This window comes from Equus caballus, chromosome 22 (assembly GCF_041296265.1).
Source record: "Equus caballus isolate H_3958 breed thoroughbred chromosome 22, TB-T2T, whole genome shotgun sequence".
NCBI classification, from domain to species: Eukaryota; Metazoa; Chordata; class Mammalia; order Perissodactyla; family Equidae; genus Equus; species Equus caballus.
In genome coordinates, this window is record NC_091705.1 from 38,680,708 (window position 1) to 38,696,844 (window position 16,137).

Consider the following 16,137-nt stretch of genomic DNA (forward strand, 5'->3'; position numbering starts at 1 on the left):
TTGTTTTCTCCAGACCTTTTTATTGAACTCTGCAGATTTCATTAAGGGACCATTTGCTTAGAAATTCTTAGACATTTGGACATATTTTACAAGACAGGACAGCAGCTGGAGGTCACAATTTCATCTCGTCACATGCATAAAAAGACACTGGGATTTTTTGATGTTTGGTTCCTCGTGTGTGTGTGATGCTCATTTTCCCCTTTACAGGAAGGACTAGAGACGTCAACTGACAAGAGATGAACAGGACCCACGAACGCGACCCCGAGACAAGAGCGGCTAAGGACATTGGTCATTTATGGCTAATGTGATTGGCTTGGCCCCCAAAATGGGTGGGGTGATCAGAATGGCTTTGCTGGCAGAAAAGCCGCAACATCACACCGTGGTTCCTGGGAGAGGCAGAGGGTTTTAGCTAATGGGATCGGGGCGCATGCTACCGTGGAGGGCACTGGGGCTCAGCAAAAACAAAGACCTTTTGGCTCTACAAGCTGGAGCACAGGCTGGCCCCCTTTCCAGCTGGACTCCTACGGCTCAGGGAATGCGATCCAGTTTCCGGATGTCGGCTCCCACATTCCTGCCCCCAGCAAGTCCCAGACCAGGGGAAACCCCTACTTTGGACCCTTGGCTTAGCCCATTGGAAAACCACTTTGTGGTCTCCTATGGACTACGTGTGAGTTACGCTAGAACGTGAGGCTGAAAATTCACGGTAGGAGAGTAGGACGGAGGCTGGCCTGCCCCACGGCCCCCGGAAGTATAGCTCTGGGAAGGCCACGCCCTTAAGGGTGGACAAGTGTCAGATTTGGACATCAACTTGGTCCCCAATTGAGTGAAAGGCCAGATGGCATTGGCGAGGCTTATGGGCTTTGATGGAAGGGGCTCCCAATTTCTCCTTCCTTCCCAGTTTGCAATACCTCAAGCCAGGTAAGAATTAATGAGCTTCTCTACTCACTCACACATTCACTCATCCATCCATTCACTCGAGTCGACCATGTACATGTTCACTCACTTAAAAAAAACACAGTTTGGGTGACAACTATGTGTCAAGGGCATTCGCTGGGGGATAACCCTGAGTTCCTGGTGCAGAAAATGGTGTTCCCAGCCCTTGACTTTGGATTGGAGCCAGGATGGGTCTGGGGAGCAAACAGCCAGCTGCCCAGCCCGGCGGTTGCTGACGTCCCTCTTCCCCACCCGCTGGGCGCACCGAGCTCAGACGTCAAGCTCATCTCCGAGAGAGCCCGAGGCCCTAGTGAAGACCAGGGCGCCACGAACCAAGCCGAGGAGAAGCCCGAATCTCTTGGCCATCTTCTCCTGGGCTTCCCTTCTTGTTCCCCAAACCTGGACTAGCTCAGGGAGGCAGGAAGTGTGGGGCAGTCCATGCACGACCTTGAGAGCATCCCAATGGGACAGAATTGGGAGTTTCCTTTGTTTTCCAGAATGGTCATGTCGCTGCAGCCACTCACTTGAGCCATTCCTGCAGGACAGAGCCTCAAGGGGGATCTGGGTTTTTGCTTCATTTTGGTTTTGGGGGAAGGAGGCTCAGTCTACCCATCCAAACCTCTCGCCCTGCCTCACCTCGAGATAAAACCACCTGTGATGGGCTGGATTTGGGGTCACTCTGAGGATGAAATCCCACCTCCTCCAAACCCACCAGACACAATTGGGAGGGGCTTTAAAACCTCTTTGGCCGATCGCTCTCTCTGGAGGATGCAGTGTCCAGACCCAGCTGGGAAGGGGCTGCCGACGTGGGAGCCTGGGCCTTCTGCCTGCAGGCAGCCAAAGCCTTATTTGGTTGTAAAGCTGGATTATGGCTGCCTCTCTCTTTGGGCCCTTCTAGACTTACTTCATTGGGTGCGGACTTTCAAAGGTCTTGAATGGGTTTTCCTGTTTTATTTGCCAGAAAGAAAAGCCCTTTGGTAATGGTGGCATTTGCTATTGCCCGGGTAGTTTGTTCATTAGGCAGCTGGCTAGTGAGTAAAAGAAAATTGTGTCTCTTGTACAGACAGCCTCAGACCTAGGAGGGCACAGGGTCTGGGCAGAAGGGCGGAAGCACCGTGAGAGGCCCAGCCAGATGGGGGTTCCTCCTTGGCTGGCCTGCGGGGGTGGGTAGCATGGGCCTCATCCTAGCCAGTGCGACACCTGTTAGGGCACTGGGGATGGGCTGGATGGGTGACCGACAAGGTCATTAAAATTGTCCAAGATGGGGAGCAGAGAGGAAGCATCCTGCTGCCACCTCCCTCCCTGGCAGCCCCTCAGAAAGCTCCAAATCCTAGAATTTGAGTTCCTGCTAACTGTGTTCCCTGCCTTTGCCTCAGTGGCTTGAGTCTGTGCCTAGATGTTCAAACCACACACACACACACACACACCCAAGAAAGAGAGAGAGAAAGAGAGAATTTCCCTGGTTGTTCGGTCCAGTTGCCAGGCAATGCTAGGATCCCTCCACAACACCCATTTTGTACAGCATCTAGCCTCTATTTAAACACCTGTGGTGTCAGGGAGCTCATTACCCAACACGGCATTGAGTTCCACGGTCAGGCAGCCTGGCCTGTGAGAAGAGCTTCCTTCATTTGAGCTGGAACTGATGCCCTGACCCTCTCACGCAAGTTCATGCAGCCATCCTGCAAGCTACTGGTTTCTTCTTTGGGTGAACTGCCCCCCTCCTCCCCATCCTGGCCAGCCTTCAGGAGAGCTTTTCAGGATCTTTGCAGGGAGAAATGCAGAGTAAGAGTTAGAGGTAAAGATGAGGGGCCGCTCGGTTAACAGAGCCCCTTCCAAATTCATTTCTTCAGAATGGCATTTGGGGGAGTTCTGGAGAAATTCCAGGTTAAGACAACATCAGGGCCAGTGGGTAGAAACCCCAACCATACAACCTCTTTCTGGATGAGAGCAGCCTCAGGCAAGGGTATCTGCTTCTCTGGGCATCAGACCTAGCAGATAACTAGGAGATAATTTTTTCTGTTGTTCTTGAGCATAAGTTTTAAAAAATCATGTCTGTTTTATTTGGCTCTGATTCAAACCAGACGACCAGGAATTTTAGGGTTAGAAAACTCTGATTAGGGTCACAGCCCAGGATAATAACTTTGTACATGGGTTGGTTTCCTTTTGGGGTTGATCCAGTGGTGACGGTTCGCTGCCATCTGGGGGGTCCTGATCGGTCCTGATCTGGACAGGCCTGCGCCCTGGAACTAGAGTGAGGCAGGCGGGATATGAAAACCTAAATGGACGCCAGCTGCAGATCACCTGGTCTTTGTTCCTCTTCTTGCATGAGTTGATGGATGCAGAATCATTTTCTTCTGAAGATCCGGCTTCACGAGATGTCCTCTGCCCATCTGAGGCTAAAAAGTGCCTCGTGGAATTAAATATCAGGACAGTCCAGAAACTCCCCTAGGCCTGGATAGGTGAAAGCTGGAAAAATACCACTGCCTGCTTTCTGGAGCCAGGCAGCTGGAAAGGGAAGTGGAGATGAGACGGCAGATTCTGGGCACACGGCTTCTCAGAGTGTGGCTGCAAGTGTGTCTGGCCACTGTCTTTTTGGTGAGGCTGTTAGAAACGGATTGAAATGAGGAACTAATAGAAAGGTGATAAGATCTGAGGCCCAGCATGTCTTCTGAGGTCCACAAGAACCTGAAAATTTTCTGACCTTCAGGAAATTTTCTGACCCAATTGATGTCACAGGAGAGTGGGGCTCTGAACATGGCAACAGGCCAGCCGAGAGGGGCTTAGGAGTGTTCTGGACCTCAGAAATGCCAGCAGAAAGTGTGCTTGCAAGAGATTTTCAGTTTTAAGACCTCTGGGGATGAGAAAACTCAGTCCCTTCAGATCCCCGAAGCAGTGTACGGGATGAGCTAAAAACATCCCACATCCCATCCTGATTGGGACGGCCACATGTAGCTCTGCTCCCTGGTCTCACTCCTGCATCCTTGCCCTGGATTCATGATAACAATAAACAAGAGAAACATACAGACGGAATGAGGGAAGCAACAGTGTCAACAGACTCTAGACCTAGTGTCAGGAAATGCCTGCATGAGGGTCAGACCCCAGAGTCTTTCTCCACCCCCAGAAAATCAGAATCAAAAGGAAGAAAAGAAAAAACAGCCCAAGGGGCAATGGGAAGAGATGAAAAAGACCAGAAAATATCAGCTACAGTAATGACCAACAATAAAACTCCTAAGACATTCTGTATTACAAAAGAAGAATTAGACTCAATGGCCCTATTATAAATTTGCTAAAAATACATATACAATATATTTTTATCTGAACAGAAAAATGGACTACTCTGAGATGTGTGGACGTCCTATGACGCAGTCACACATCAGATACTTCTAGAGCCAGAAGAATGGCAACAGAAAATGCAGAGGTAACTCTTATTTCTGGGTGTAGCCACATCTGGTCTGGGTCGTCCCGGCCGAGTGAAAGCATTTGGATGCTGTCATATAAGGAGTGAGAGGCGGGGAGACTTCTGTTCAGGGCTGGAGATTCTTCACCGTCCTGCTGGGGGTCTTAACGGAGCCCCCTTCTTCCCACCAACTTCACAGCCACAGAGCAAGGCCTTTCCCAAAGGATCATGTCCCAGAGGCATTTCGCCATGCTGTTATTTGGTTCAAAGTTACTTGACTGGAGGCCGAAGCTCAGGGTTGTGTTACTTGAGACTAGTTGGCAGAGAAATAAGGAAAGGAGAGAGAGAGAGGCCTGGCTTTAGTGACCCTTGTCTGTGGTGAATTTTAAACTCGCCCTTCCCCACGGACTAGACACTCCAGCCACGACTTGGAGCAAGACAGAAGTATACAATAGTTACAAACATCAACGATACATTGCAGTCTTACAGAAGAGAATACTGTTTTGTGTTTTTCTCCTTAGAAATGTGAATCTTATTAGGAGAAAGGGCAAGGATGAGGCTACAGTTACGAAGACACGGTGGAGGAGAGGTCGGGAATCAGTTTGAAAAAGTTTGTATCACTCCGGGGTTCTCTGGGGAAAGCCGGGCGGGTTGAAAGGAAATGGCCTCCTCAGGACGTTGCTGTCTCCGTCGTCTTTTTTTTCCTTCTTGATCCCCAATGTTTTTAGAGAAATGGCCTCCACGGGAACGAATGTCCTGTTCCCCGCTTTTCTTTCCCCATGAAGTGTGCTTAAGATCAAACCCCTAACGAAGGCACTGAGAAATCTACTGCATGGATGTCCTGCTGTTTTCCGTGACCCAAAGATAAAAAGGTGAATAAACGGGTCCCTCCAGGACTTGCCCAGCTTTCTCCTCTGGTGGCAGACCATTGCCCCTGGGATTGGGACACACAGCTACCTGGTCCCTAGCCCTTTCTGATAGTGGTGGAAGTTGGAACTCGAGTTCGGCTGGGTTCTTGACAAGTTTCACGGAATTCGCCAAAAGGACCAGGCGTCCATCCACTTGTAGCCCCAGCTTTGTTTCTTTGGGTTGACTTGTTTTTTTTCCCCGCTTTCGTTGGTTCAGGAATGGGTGGGACGTGGACCACCATGTCAAAGCAGCATTTGCCTCCAGACTCTTGCTTTCCTCTCATCCATCAGGACCTGTCCATCAAGGTTAGTTTCTCAGTGGAGACTCTCACGTAGATTTCCCAGTGCAGATACACGGGTACGGGTAGGGTGTACACATTAAAAATCTGGGTATGTTCCTTTTGGCAGGCAGGGGCCCAGGAAAAGTTATAATACTCTATTTTGAATCGGGCACAGGGTAAAAGCTATAGTCCCACAATACATACACAAGTAAAAGAAAAACCCAAAATGAATGCAATACTTTCTAAGCATAGTATATGCTGAGTTTCAATTATTCTGTTTCTATAAGAACTCTATAGGACTCTGGCTATTAAGCCTGAAAAGGTAGGTTCTTAATGATACTTCTGAATTCGTTCTTCAAAAGTGACTCAATAAAATGCTACTTTAAGGTCAGACAAAATACATGAGAAAGAAGGGCCAGGTGCTGCGTGACCACACAAGGCAGAGAGGGCCTTTGGTTACAAGGAGAGTTGCACCAATTGGTTATTAGTTTTAAAAAGAGAAAGAAAGAATTCATTTCCAATCTGTACACTTCTCGTCTGCTTCGACCAACAAATGAAACGCCTCGATTTGAAGAAGGGGTGGTAAGTTCCTTCTCGCTATATATGGCTATATTTAAACACGTTCACTTGCCTGATATGTAAAATAGACTATATTATTATTATTATTAATTTTTACAGATAGCATCAGCTCTAAAAATATCTGAATCGGAAATCACTATTTACTTTTATCAAAAAGCATTTGTTTGTTTTCCCTGAATTTTCACATTTGTGCTGATGGTGGACATAAATGGTCATGAAAACAAAGAAGAGACGCGTGTGATGGCCCGGGAAGGACTGGTGTGTGGCCGTTCCTCAAGACGCCCCCAGCGTGAACTGTGTGCTCGGCAGAGCGCCCCAGAAGGGCTGCTGCTTCCTGTCTGGTGTGCCCTTAGCACAGGATGGCCACACTCTCCCTGCCCCCTCAGTCCCTTTGCTTTTGCCATGAGGGTACCCTGAAGACACCTCCGGGGAGGTAAGATACTTCGGCTCTCGTTTTCTTTGTTAACACAGCAAAGAACAGGACTGCACCCTCTTGGAAGGGTCTACAGACCCTGGAGATGCTGAGAAGCAGTATGAACCAGGTGCATGTGCAGCAGAGAACACGCATTTCCAAGGGCAGTGGAATGACCCCATGTCATCATACCTGTGACAGGTGGTCCAACCTCATCCACTATACGGAGGGCAGGCAGAACAACTCCATGATATTTGTGTACCGACAGGTGGGTCATACCACTGTACCAACAGGCAGATCAACAGCACGTTGTATGAAGGACAGGCAAACCACACCGTGTTTTGTTCCATCAGGAAGACATACACCTGTCACTGTACTGAGGGTCGGCAGATTCACACTGTTGTAACTGGGACGTTATCCATCAACATTGTATTAAGAGAATGACGTCATTCCATTGTACTAAAGACAGGCAGATCAATAACGTGCCATCTTTACCGACAGATGGGCCAACAGCATGGCATCGTGCTAACCAGTGGCTCAACCCAATGTTACCGAACCGAGGAATGGCCAACAACACCATGCTGTGGGACTAAAACCAGGCAGGTCAACGCCAGGTCATCAACCTAGGACAGGAAGACCAACACCAAGAAATACACCAGACCTGCTCATGATGCACACAAATACTTATTGCTTTTGTCTGTACTGGCTGCATTGATGGCTGCAGAAAGGAGAGCTGAGCTTTTTAGTACAGACAGTGACACTGAAAACACACCAACAGCTGGTGGACAAGAAAGAGAACAGAGTAAAACACTCAATGCCCAACCATCTACTGCATTCTGAGATGTGCATGTTTTCTGCACTCGTGACTCTGAGGAGTCCCACTCAAGGGCCAAGTACCCTTCCTGATGCAAGGGGGTTAAGAGGGAGCTTCAGAGGGGCAGGGAGGGAGCCCACAGACTTTGACATGGCAGACGGCGATACCAGCACAGTATCACCCACCGTGGCTGGACACACGCACGTAGCAACAACCCAATTCTAGTCCCAACAAGTGGCCCATGGGAAATAGTGCTTGTTTTAAAGTGCGAGATGTTGACACTGTCCCTGGTAGAACCTATTTTTGAAAAACATAAAGTGCTTTTTATTTTAACTTTTTTTTAAAACTGGAATACCACAGGAAACAAGAAAGAATTTCTATTATAGTAGATGCTTTCCCTGCCACAGCAGGAAGTATTCAAAAGTTTGAACTGGGCATTTCAACTGGGGATTTTTTTTTTCCTTTCCTTTTTGCAAGTAAAAAAAAAATCAGATTTTATTCTGTTCTTCAGTAACATGCAGTCTCTTTGAATAAGCTATTTCTTTCACATATGTGCCACTTGCGTATGTTTTGAGTCTACACTAGTGATGCACAGAAAGCGTTTTCCTTCCACAGCCCTAAAGCAATGCTCAGAGTTCATACTGTTGGCTGAGTGCCCGCTTTCTGAACCCTTCCCAGACTGCCAGGGGGCAATTAGAATTGAGTACAAGTGGTGCAACTCACCCTGATGATATCTCAAAATAAAATCTCAGGTATTACGGAATACTGAAGTCAATGAAGACATTTGAGTAAGGGTTTTGTGCTGGGATCGTGGCTTATGGCGCAGAGATTTCTCCAAGTTGCAAGCATTCCCTGTAGCCTTCTAACAGTGGGATCCATCCAGGAGGTGATGGACAGGAGTTCCTAGAAGTGGCCAGGCAACACCCAAAACCAAATTGGTCAACCCACTCTTGCGATACCAGCCACTTGTTCCAGCATCCTCCTCCAGCTGAAGCTAGGAGGAATGGAGGTGTTGCCCTCAGAGGCTGTGATGGAGAGTGATGGGAGAAGAATGGGGAGTAGGTAGCCTTGGTTCTGTCTAGAATGTGGTAATGGTGGCCGTGAGTCCTGCTCATGTCATCTCCCAAAGAGGGCAGTGGAGTTGTGACAAGGAGACGCCATACCTATGGCTTGGCCAATTTCATTCTGGTGGACCTGTCATGGCTCTCAAAGTCTTAGGGAGCTTTCTCTGGAGTCTCTCTTCTTTCTGAGGGCTTTGCAGAGCCTTTCTGTTTCAGAGTTTGTGCAGAAAAGCTCTATGGCAGGTAAGCTGGACAGCACTCCTCTTTGGACCTCGCCACAAGTCTCTCCTCCAAGCGCGGTAGTTCAGATGCTCTGATCCCGTGTGCTTCCATGGGCCCCTCCCCCCGGCAACACGCGGACATCGGGGGAGATATGGTTCTCGAGTTTGCACTTTTCCTGACCACTGGGGCCTTTTCCAGTCAATGCTTCTGTAGAGTAAATACAGTTCTGCCTTAAGAACTTAGGGGAGGTGGGTAATGGGGAGCTTTCAAAGTGGTTCTTCTCTGACCTTGCCCCGATGCTGAACTTGGGACTGGTGCTCCCATGGAGGCTCTTAGGAGGGCTAGAGTCCACACTGTAGAGAAGCTGCCCCTCATCATCTGTGTCCGCGTCAATGTACTGGTGGACACCTGCTTCGAAGTTGAATGCTATTGCTGCGTGTTTCTCAGGCGACCGGGGGGGTGTCCTAGCACTTGCTGTGGTGTAGATGGAGGATTCTGGACTCAGCACAGTCCTGTCCAAGAGGGTGGCACACTCCAGTCCAGCAACAGCAGCTGCAGCACCCCCCCGGTTCCTAAGAGGGTCATGGTACACCCCCAGAACGGGGACTAGGGGCCCGGGATCGCCCTCCATGAAGTTGACTTTAAGCGCTCGGAGCTTCAAGGGGTTGTTGGTCTTCATGGAGCTCTTGGGGCTCTCGATGAAGAAAGAGCGATGGCTGGCATCAGGGGTGGGGTTGGCTTCCACAAACCTACCACCACTGGCACCCAGAGCTCCCCGCCAGCCCATCTCTGGGGCCATGTTGCCCCCAGTCTTGGTGGGCAGTGAAGCCAAGGGGCTGTGGGAGAATCTGGTGGCTTCAGGGAAGTCTGTGGCACAGCTAATGAAGCTATCAATGCTCGACATGCTCCGCATATCGATGACCCCTTCTGTACGAGTGGGCAGAGGGGCTATGGGGCTGGGGATGCTCTCCATTTCAAGTTCTTCCTTTGGTTTGCTCTGTGTTGTTGACTCCTTGGTATTGAGGATGGGTTGAGATTGGGTCTTGGCCATCTTATTGTACATGTCTTCCAACTGCTGGACGTTCAGATGCTGAGGACTAGAAGATGACCTGGCCTTCTCAGGGGATCCTTGCTCCTTGGTTTCAAAGGACTTACTTGAGCTGGTTTCCGACAGTGTCCTCTTTGTCCATTTCCATTTGTTGGGAGACAAGTGGTTATCTTGCACTTTATCCTTCTTACCCGTATTCTCTCCATTTTTCTCAACCACGATGTCCATCATCTCAATGCTCCGGGCAAAAGCATCCTTCATGTTCATGGATACAATACTGCCATTCCTCTTGGCTCTCTCCAGAGCCTCTCTCCGTTTGATTGCTTTCTCCTGCCTCTTCTGTTCCTTGTAGAACTCAGAGAAGTTATTGACGATGATGGGGATGGGAAGAGCAATCACCAGGACCCCTGCAATGCAGCAGAGCCCCCCAACAATTTTCCCCAGGAGAGTCTTGGGGTAGATGTCTCCATACCCAACAGTTGTCATGGTGATGGTGGCCCACCAGAAAGAGGCTGGGATGCTTTTGAACTTGGTGTCATCCTCATCCTTCTCAGCAAAGAAGACAAGGCTGGAGAAGATCATGATGCCCATGGCGAGGAAGAGGATGAGCAAGCCCAGCTCATTGTAGCTCCTCCGCAGCGTGAAGCCCAAGGACTGGAGGCCAGTGGAGTGGCGTGCAAGCTTAAGGATGCGGAGAATACGCATGATGCGGAAGATCTGGACCACACGGCGGACATTTTGGAACTGCAGCACGCTCTTGTTGGACTCAGTGAGGAAGATCGTGACATAGTACGGCAGGATGGCCAACAAGTCAATGGCGTTGAGCGGGCCCTTGAAGAACTTCCACTTCTTGGGCGAGGAGAGGAACCGCAGCAGGTACTCCATGGTGAACCAGGCGATGCACACGGCCTCCACGTGGGCCAGCTGGGGGTTATCTGTGGTCTGGCCAAACTCGTCCAGGCTCTGCAGCTCAGGCAGCGTGTTGAGTGACAGGGCAATGGTGGAGAGGACGATGAACATGATGGAAATTATGGCAAGGATCTGTGAGGAGAAAAGAGCGAGATTTAGTTATCAACCACCAACGGGATGGTCATCGTAATACTCTGCGTCTGCAGGACGCTTCTCAACATTCAAGAGCATTTTTACATCTCAGTAGTCACTAACAGCTAGATATTTGAGCTAAAGAGATCATTTATTCAAATTAATTTACTGTACAGATGTGGAAACTGAGGCCCAGAGAATTGCGATGATTTAAAGCTAATAATTCTAGCCCAGGGGTTGGCAAACTTTTTCTGTAAAGGCCAGACAGTAAATAGTTTAGACTTTGAAGCCCATAAATTCTTGTTGCAACTACTCAACTCTGCAGTTATAGCAAGAAAGTAGCCTTAGATATTACATAATCTGAATGTGTGTAGCTGTGTTTCAGTAAAACTTTATTTACAAAAACAGGCAGTGGACTGAATTTGACCTGGGGGCCATAGTTTGCTGACTTGTGATCTAGACCGGTGGTTCAGTTCATAACTAGTATGGGGTGGGGTACTGCTTTCATGACATGATTCTCAGAATAATAGCAACAGTTACCCTTTATAGAGTGTGCCTTGGATGCGAGGCACCGTGCCGAGCATTTTCCACGCAATACCTTACTTCATTCTTACGAGCAACCCCATTAAGCGTTGAATCTCTATTGAACAGATGAGGAAACTTAGGCTTCCAAAGCTGGAAAGTGGCAGAGCCAGGATTTTAACCTGGGTTTGTCTGGCCTCAGAGCATGAGCTCTTAAAGCTGTGTTAGAAATCAGATGAAAGCTATGGACCCTTTTGCTAGATATGCAAGATTTTGCAGGTGAATTCCAGGGAGGCATAGATATCCTGGACCCACACTATTAACTCCCAATGAGGACTTTCAATTTTTGAGGCTAAACCACAGCTTAAACACCTTGGGTCCCCTGGATCAAAAAGAGGGTTTGGCCAAAGAGGTCACTGGATGTTGTTGAAATTAATGGAACCGAGGCCAGTCTGCAGCTTATGTGGAAATACAAGCAGATGTAATAGATTGCTCTGAGGGTCTTTTTTCAAAAATCCAAATCCAATCACATCACTCCCCTGCTTAATAAATTTCCAGGAGTCTTCAGGACAAACGCTAAACCCCTAAGCTTCCCAGTCAGCCCCCCACCCCCTCTGTGCTCTTCTCGGAGACTTGCCCTCCTCCTTCTGCAGCTCCTGCTGAAGCGCTGGACTGGTCACCGTGCTTTTGTCATTTGATCCTGGCTGCTGCTGATTGGGCCAGAGACGGATGGAAAATCCAAGCTGGGCTCAGCCAACCCATTGTTGAAAATCTCAGTTCACGGATCTAGAGGGTGAGTGGGTTATGGGATGGTGAGCCTCTGAATTAAATGGTCAAGTACAATCTAGCCTTGAACTCGATTTATAATAAGCCCAAGCCCCAAGCAAGAATCTCCCAAGTTGTAGGAGAACAGAGAAGCCATAAAAAATCAGGGAAAGCTGAACGTTTGAGAGAAGCCAGAGAATGAAGGGAAGGGGCAGAGAGAAGGAGCAGTGAGGACATAGGGGGTTCGAGAGCAGGTGGAAAGGGCAGCAGTTAAGAGCTTGGGCTCTGGTCTCAGGTTGTTTTTGGTTCAAGTCCCAGCTCTGCCACTTCCACAGCTTGAGCCAGTTATTTAACTCTCCAAGCCTCAGTTTTCTCATCTGCAAAATGGGATGCTAATAACAGTATCTACCCCTGAGAGCTACTGTGAAGATTAAAGGGTTTAACACCTGCAGAGCACTTAGGACGGCTTCCAGCAGCACAGAGTGAATGTCTAATAAATGCCAGCTATCGTCCTGGGGGAAATATCTCAGCCCGTGCCACCCCGTCAACACAGACCACCCAGCCTCCGAGTGGTCTGGCTAGTCTCTGCGTCCTGTTCTTGTTCTGAAAGTGCCTGCTGTATCCTGTAAGTAAATGCCATTGCTGCTTGGGCAAGTGTGAGAGGTCTCTGTCCCCTGCAGTGAATCCAGTCAGGACACATGGTTGTCAGGTCTCTCTGCATCTTGGCTCTGACCCTCTCTTTAGCCTCTCCTGACACAGGTTCCTAAACGTCATGTTTCTCTAGCCACATGCTACTGTTGGCCAGTTCTGCATGTCTGTGCCCCTTCCTCTCTGTCCAGTGAACTCCAGCCCATCTTTTAAAACCCAGCCCACACGTCCCCTCCCCTCTGAAGTCACCCTCCTTTCCCCAGGCAGGCCTGGCCACTCCATCCTCTGGGCTCCCTCACCCTTTTGCCATACCTTGGGGTACTTATTACATTACAGGTGTGTATGTGTGTGTGTGCCCATCACTGCCCAGTATCTGTGAGCTTAGGCGGGACAGGGATTGGCTCTAAGATTTATCTCTGCACACCCAGCCCCCAGCCCAGGGCACAACACCAGCAGGCGCTCCCCAAGTGTTGACTGTTGCTCAAGTTTGCAGAGCCACAAGTGGAAGTGCCAGGACCAGCATTCGGTTTTCAATGTGGCAACTATTTATCGCTCAGCTACTATGCGTGGGCAGTGGGGATGCCCAGGTGGCCCGGCTCTGGCGTCTGTCTAGGCCAGCTCAGAACAGTGTTTCTCCAACCTCTGTTGTCCCACCAACTTCTTGATGTGTTTTTTGCTGTGGCTGTGTCCCACATATCCTGTGTCTTACAAAAAGGCTTTTGAGTTTTACTTTCTTGATTTACACTCATTGAAAAAGAAAAATTCTGAAATGACTTTATAAAATGACATATCTGATGCACACAAAAGTAGATCTAATTTATCCATATTTACGAACCACAATCAAACGGACACCTGCAAGGCCATCACCCAAGTTAGGAAACAGCGTGTGACAATAACACTGACCCTTCCTGTGCGTCCTTCTCTGCCCCAGAGATAAGCAGAATTTTTTCTCATCCCTTTGCTTTTCTGTAAAGTTTTAACACAAAATGTACACATCCCTAAACCAATTATTGTTGGTTTTGCTGGATTTTGTCATCATATTGCATGTGTTCTTTTGCTACTTGTACCAATCTTTCCTCAACAGTAAAAAAAACACCAGAAAACAAACAGTACTCACCTTCTTTGTTTTATTTTAGCCTCGTCCTAAGAAATAATATTTGCAAAACTGCTGATTTTGCGTGCTAGGGCTATATACATTAAATATTCATGAAAATAAATACAGGCTAATTGGAATTATTCGGAACTCCTGCGTTGAGGGTAGGAGTGTGGGCCCTGGAGAGTTCCGCTCTGCCGCTCATTGGCTGGGCAGTCTTGGGCACTGGAACTTGCCTTGTCTCAGTTTCCTTATTTATAAAATGGGGATATTCCAGCGGTTCTTAACCGGGGATGACTTTGACCCCCAGGGAACATTTGGCAAATTCTGTAGAAATTTTTGGTTGTCACAACTTGGAGGAGGTGCCACAGGCATCTAATGGGTAGAGGCCAGGGATGCTGTTAAACATCCTACAGTGCGCAGGACAGCTCCACAATGAAGAATCACCTTGCCCAAAATGCCAGTGGGACCGAGGTGGAGAAACCACAGGATACACCAACAGTCAGCCCCTCATGTGTTGTAGAGTGGGAGAAAGGAGATTCTGCACATGTAGCTTTTGCTCAGGCCAACGCACAGAGTGGGTGTGACCTTCTGGGGCAGCCAGCCAGAGCCTTGGGCTAACCCCCACCCCCTCATCCCCCGCCCCCGCACGTTGCTGGTCCAGCCTCTGACTCCTGGGCAGGAGGGAGCCTGCAGGAGAAGGGCAGATTCCGGGGGAGTCTGTTCCTTTAAGAGCTGGGAGGTCCCGTTTCCCCCGGAGGCTGGCAGGGGAAGCCTGCTCCAGTTTCTAACCCCCGACAACTCCAGGGAAGGCCCACATAATTGATGTTCTGCTGACAGATGCATGAATTATGCACCCAGCTATTGTACAGTCATTAGGGCCTGTTATACTAAGGCAGGCACCCCCTTTGTACTTGAGAATGTGCCCGCGCCTCCCCTCCTCTCAGCCTGAGGATGCCTAGGAAAGAAGAAAGAAGGGGCAGAGGCCTGACTGGATCCTGGGGGAATGGGGGGCGGGGGGGGGCTGCTCAGGGTTGGGTTGGGAGGGGCAGAGCGCACCAGGCCTTCTTCCCCGCGGAGCACAGGTCCAATGGCGTGTGAGCTAACGCAGCCTGAGGGTCCCCCCACCTCTCCTGGCCCTGTCCACAGGTTGTTTTCTCTTCCAGACCCACTGAAGCCACACTGCCTGGCTGGGGAACTTCCAAACGTGGAGTTAAACCCCTTGTGGCCTCAGTTTGCTCATCTGTAAGATGGGGGCAGTCACTGCAAGGCTGCAATGCTGAGTCAAAGGATTCATAAGGCCCTTACATCACTTTTATCACTCCACAGCCTTATGCTTATTTATAAGCTGGTTTGGGATTTGGGTTTGAGGCCTGGCGCTGTTATTCCCTGGCTGTGTGACCTCAGACAACTCACTTCCCCTTGCTGAGCCTCCATTTCCTTACGTCTAAAATGGAGATGAGAGTAAGTGAGCACTTGCCACACAACAGCCACTTAATAAATATTATGTTAGTAAGTTATTATTCGGGTAATTTATCGTCACCCCCACCCCCACCCAGACTGGTTGCCTCTGGTAGGTCTGTGGACCCCAGCACCTGTGGCCAAGGTGGTGGGCATCCTATAAACAGCCTTGAACCCAAATGAATAGTGTTGATCTGGTCTCTGGGATGGGCCCCAGGGGTAGGGGACCAGCCAGCACCCTGAGTCCTCCAGGCCCAGCTCAAACCCCCGACCAGGCCTCTGCGTTTCCAGCCTTACTTTCCTGGGATCTGAGCCCGATCGGGTGTGGGCAGGACTCCAGGAACCCAGGGAGCAGAGGCAGGAGCCGGGACCAGGGATTGGAGGCTGTCCCCAGATTCCTTCCCAGTGAGGAGGTTCTGCATCCTGGACCCACCTGTCTACTCCAAACGGGGGAGGGGGCTTTGGGCGTCCAAAGGAGTCCAAGTGGGAGTCCCCTGGGTGGGAGTCAGGGGTGCCGGAGCCAGGCCCTCCTCAGCCTAACTGTCGGCTCCCATGGTGGCTCACAGGATGTCCACCTTTGGCTCCAGCAGTAAACACACACTATTCATCATTTCCTCCGCACACTCCCTGCTCTTCCAGGAATGTGCACAAGGCACAGAACGTCCGTGCAGAAAAGGACCCAGGCTCCTCTCTGGAAAGACGGGGAGACTCAAGCAGAGAAGAGAAGGCACTTGCCCACGGTCACACAGCCCCCTGCAGTCAGGTCTGTACAGCGACACTGGAAGCTCCGGCAGGCTGAGAGCTGACCTAATGTTAAGGGCTTGCAAACTGCTTTTCAGACACATGCGTGCTCATAGCGGCATTGTTCATAATAGCCAAGAAGTGAAATCAAATGTCCGTCACCTGACGTCTGGATAAACTGTGGCACAGCCACAGCATGGAACATTCTTCA

General features: G+C 49.6%; 1 protein-coding gene across 1 annotated transcript in view; it reads right to left on the reverse strand.

Moving 5' to 3' along the window:
* Positions 1 to 16,137, reverse strand: part of KCNB1 (potassium voltage-gated channel subfamily B member 1) — a 104,037-nt gene continuing 87,900 nt past the window's right edge. Inside the window, exon 3 of the mRNA XM_023626723.2 lies at positions 1 to 10,696. Within this exon, the coding sequence (XP_023482491.1) occupies positions 8,690 to 10,696 (2,007 nt within the window). The 3' untranslated portion in view covers positions 1 to 8,689. The remainder of the gene's footprint in view (positions 10,697 to 16,137) is intronic.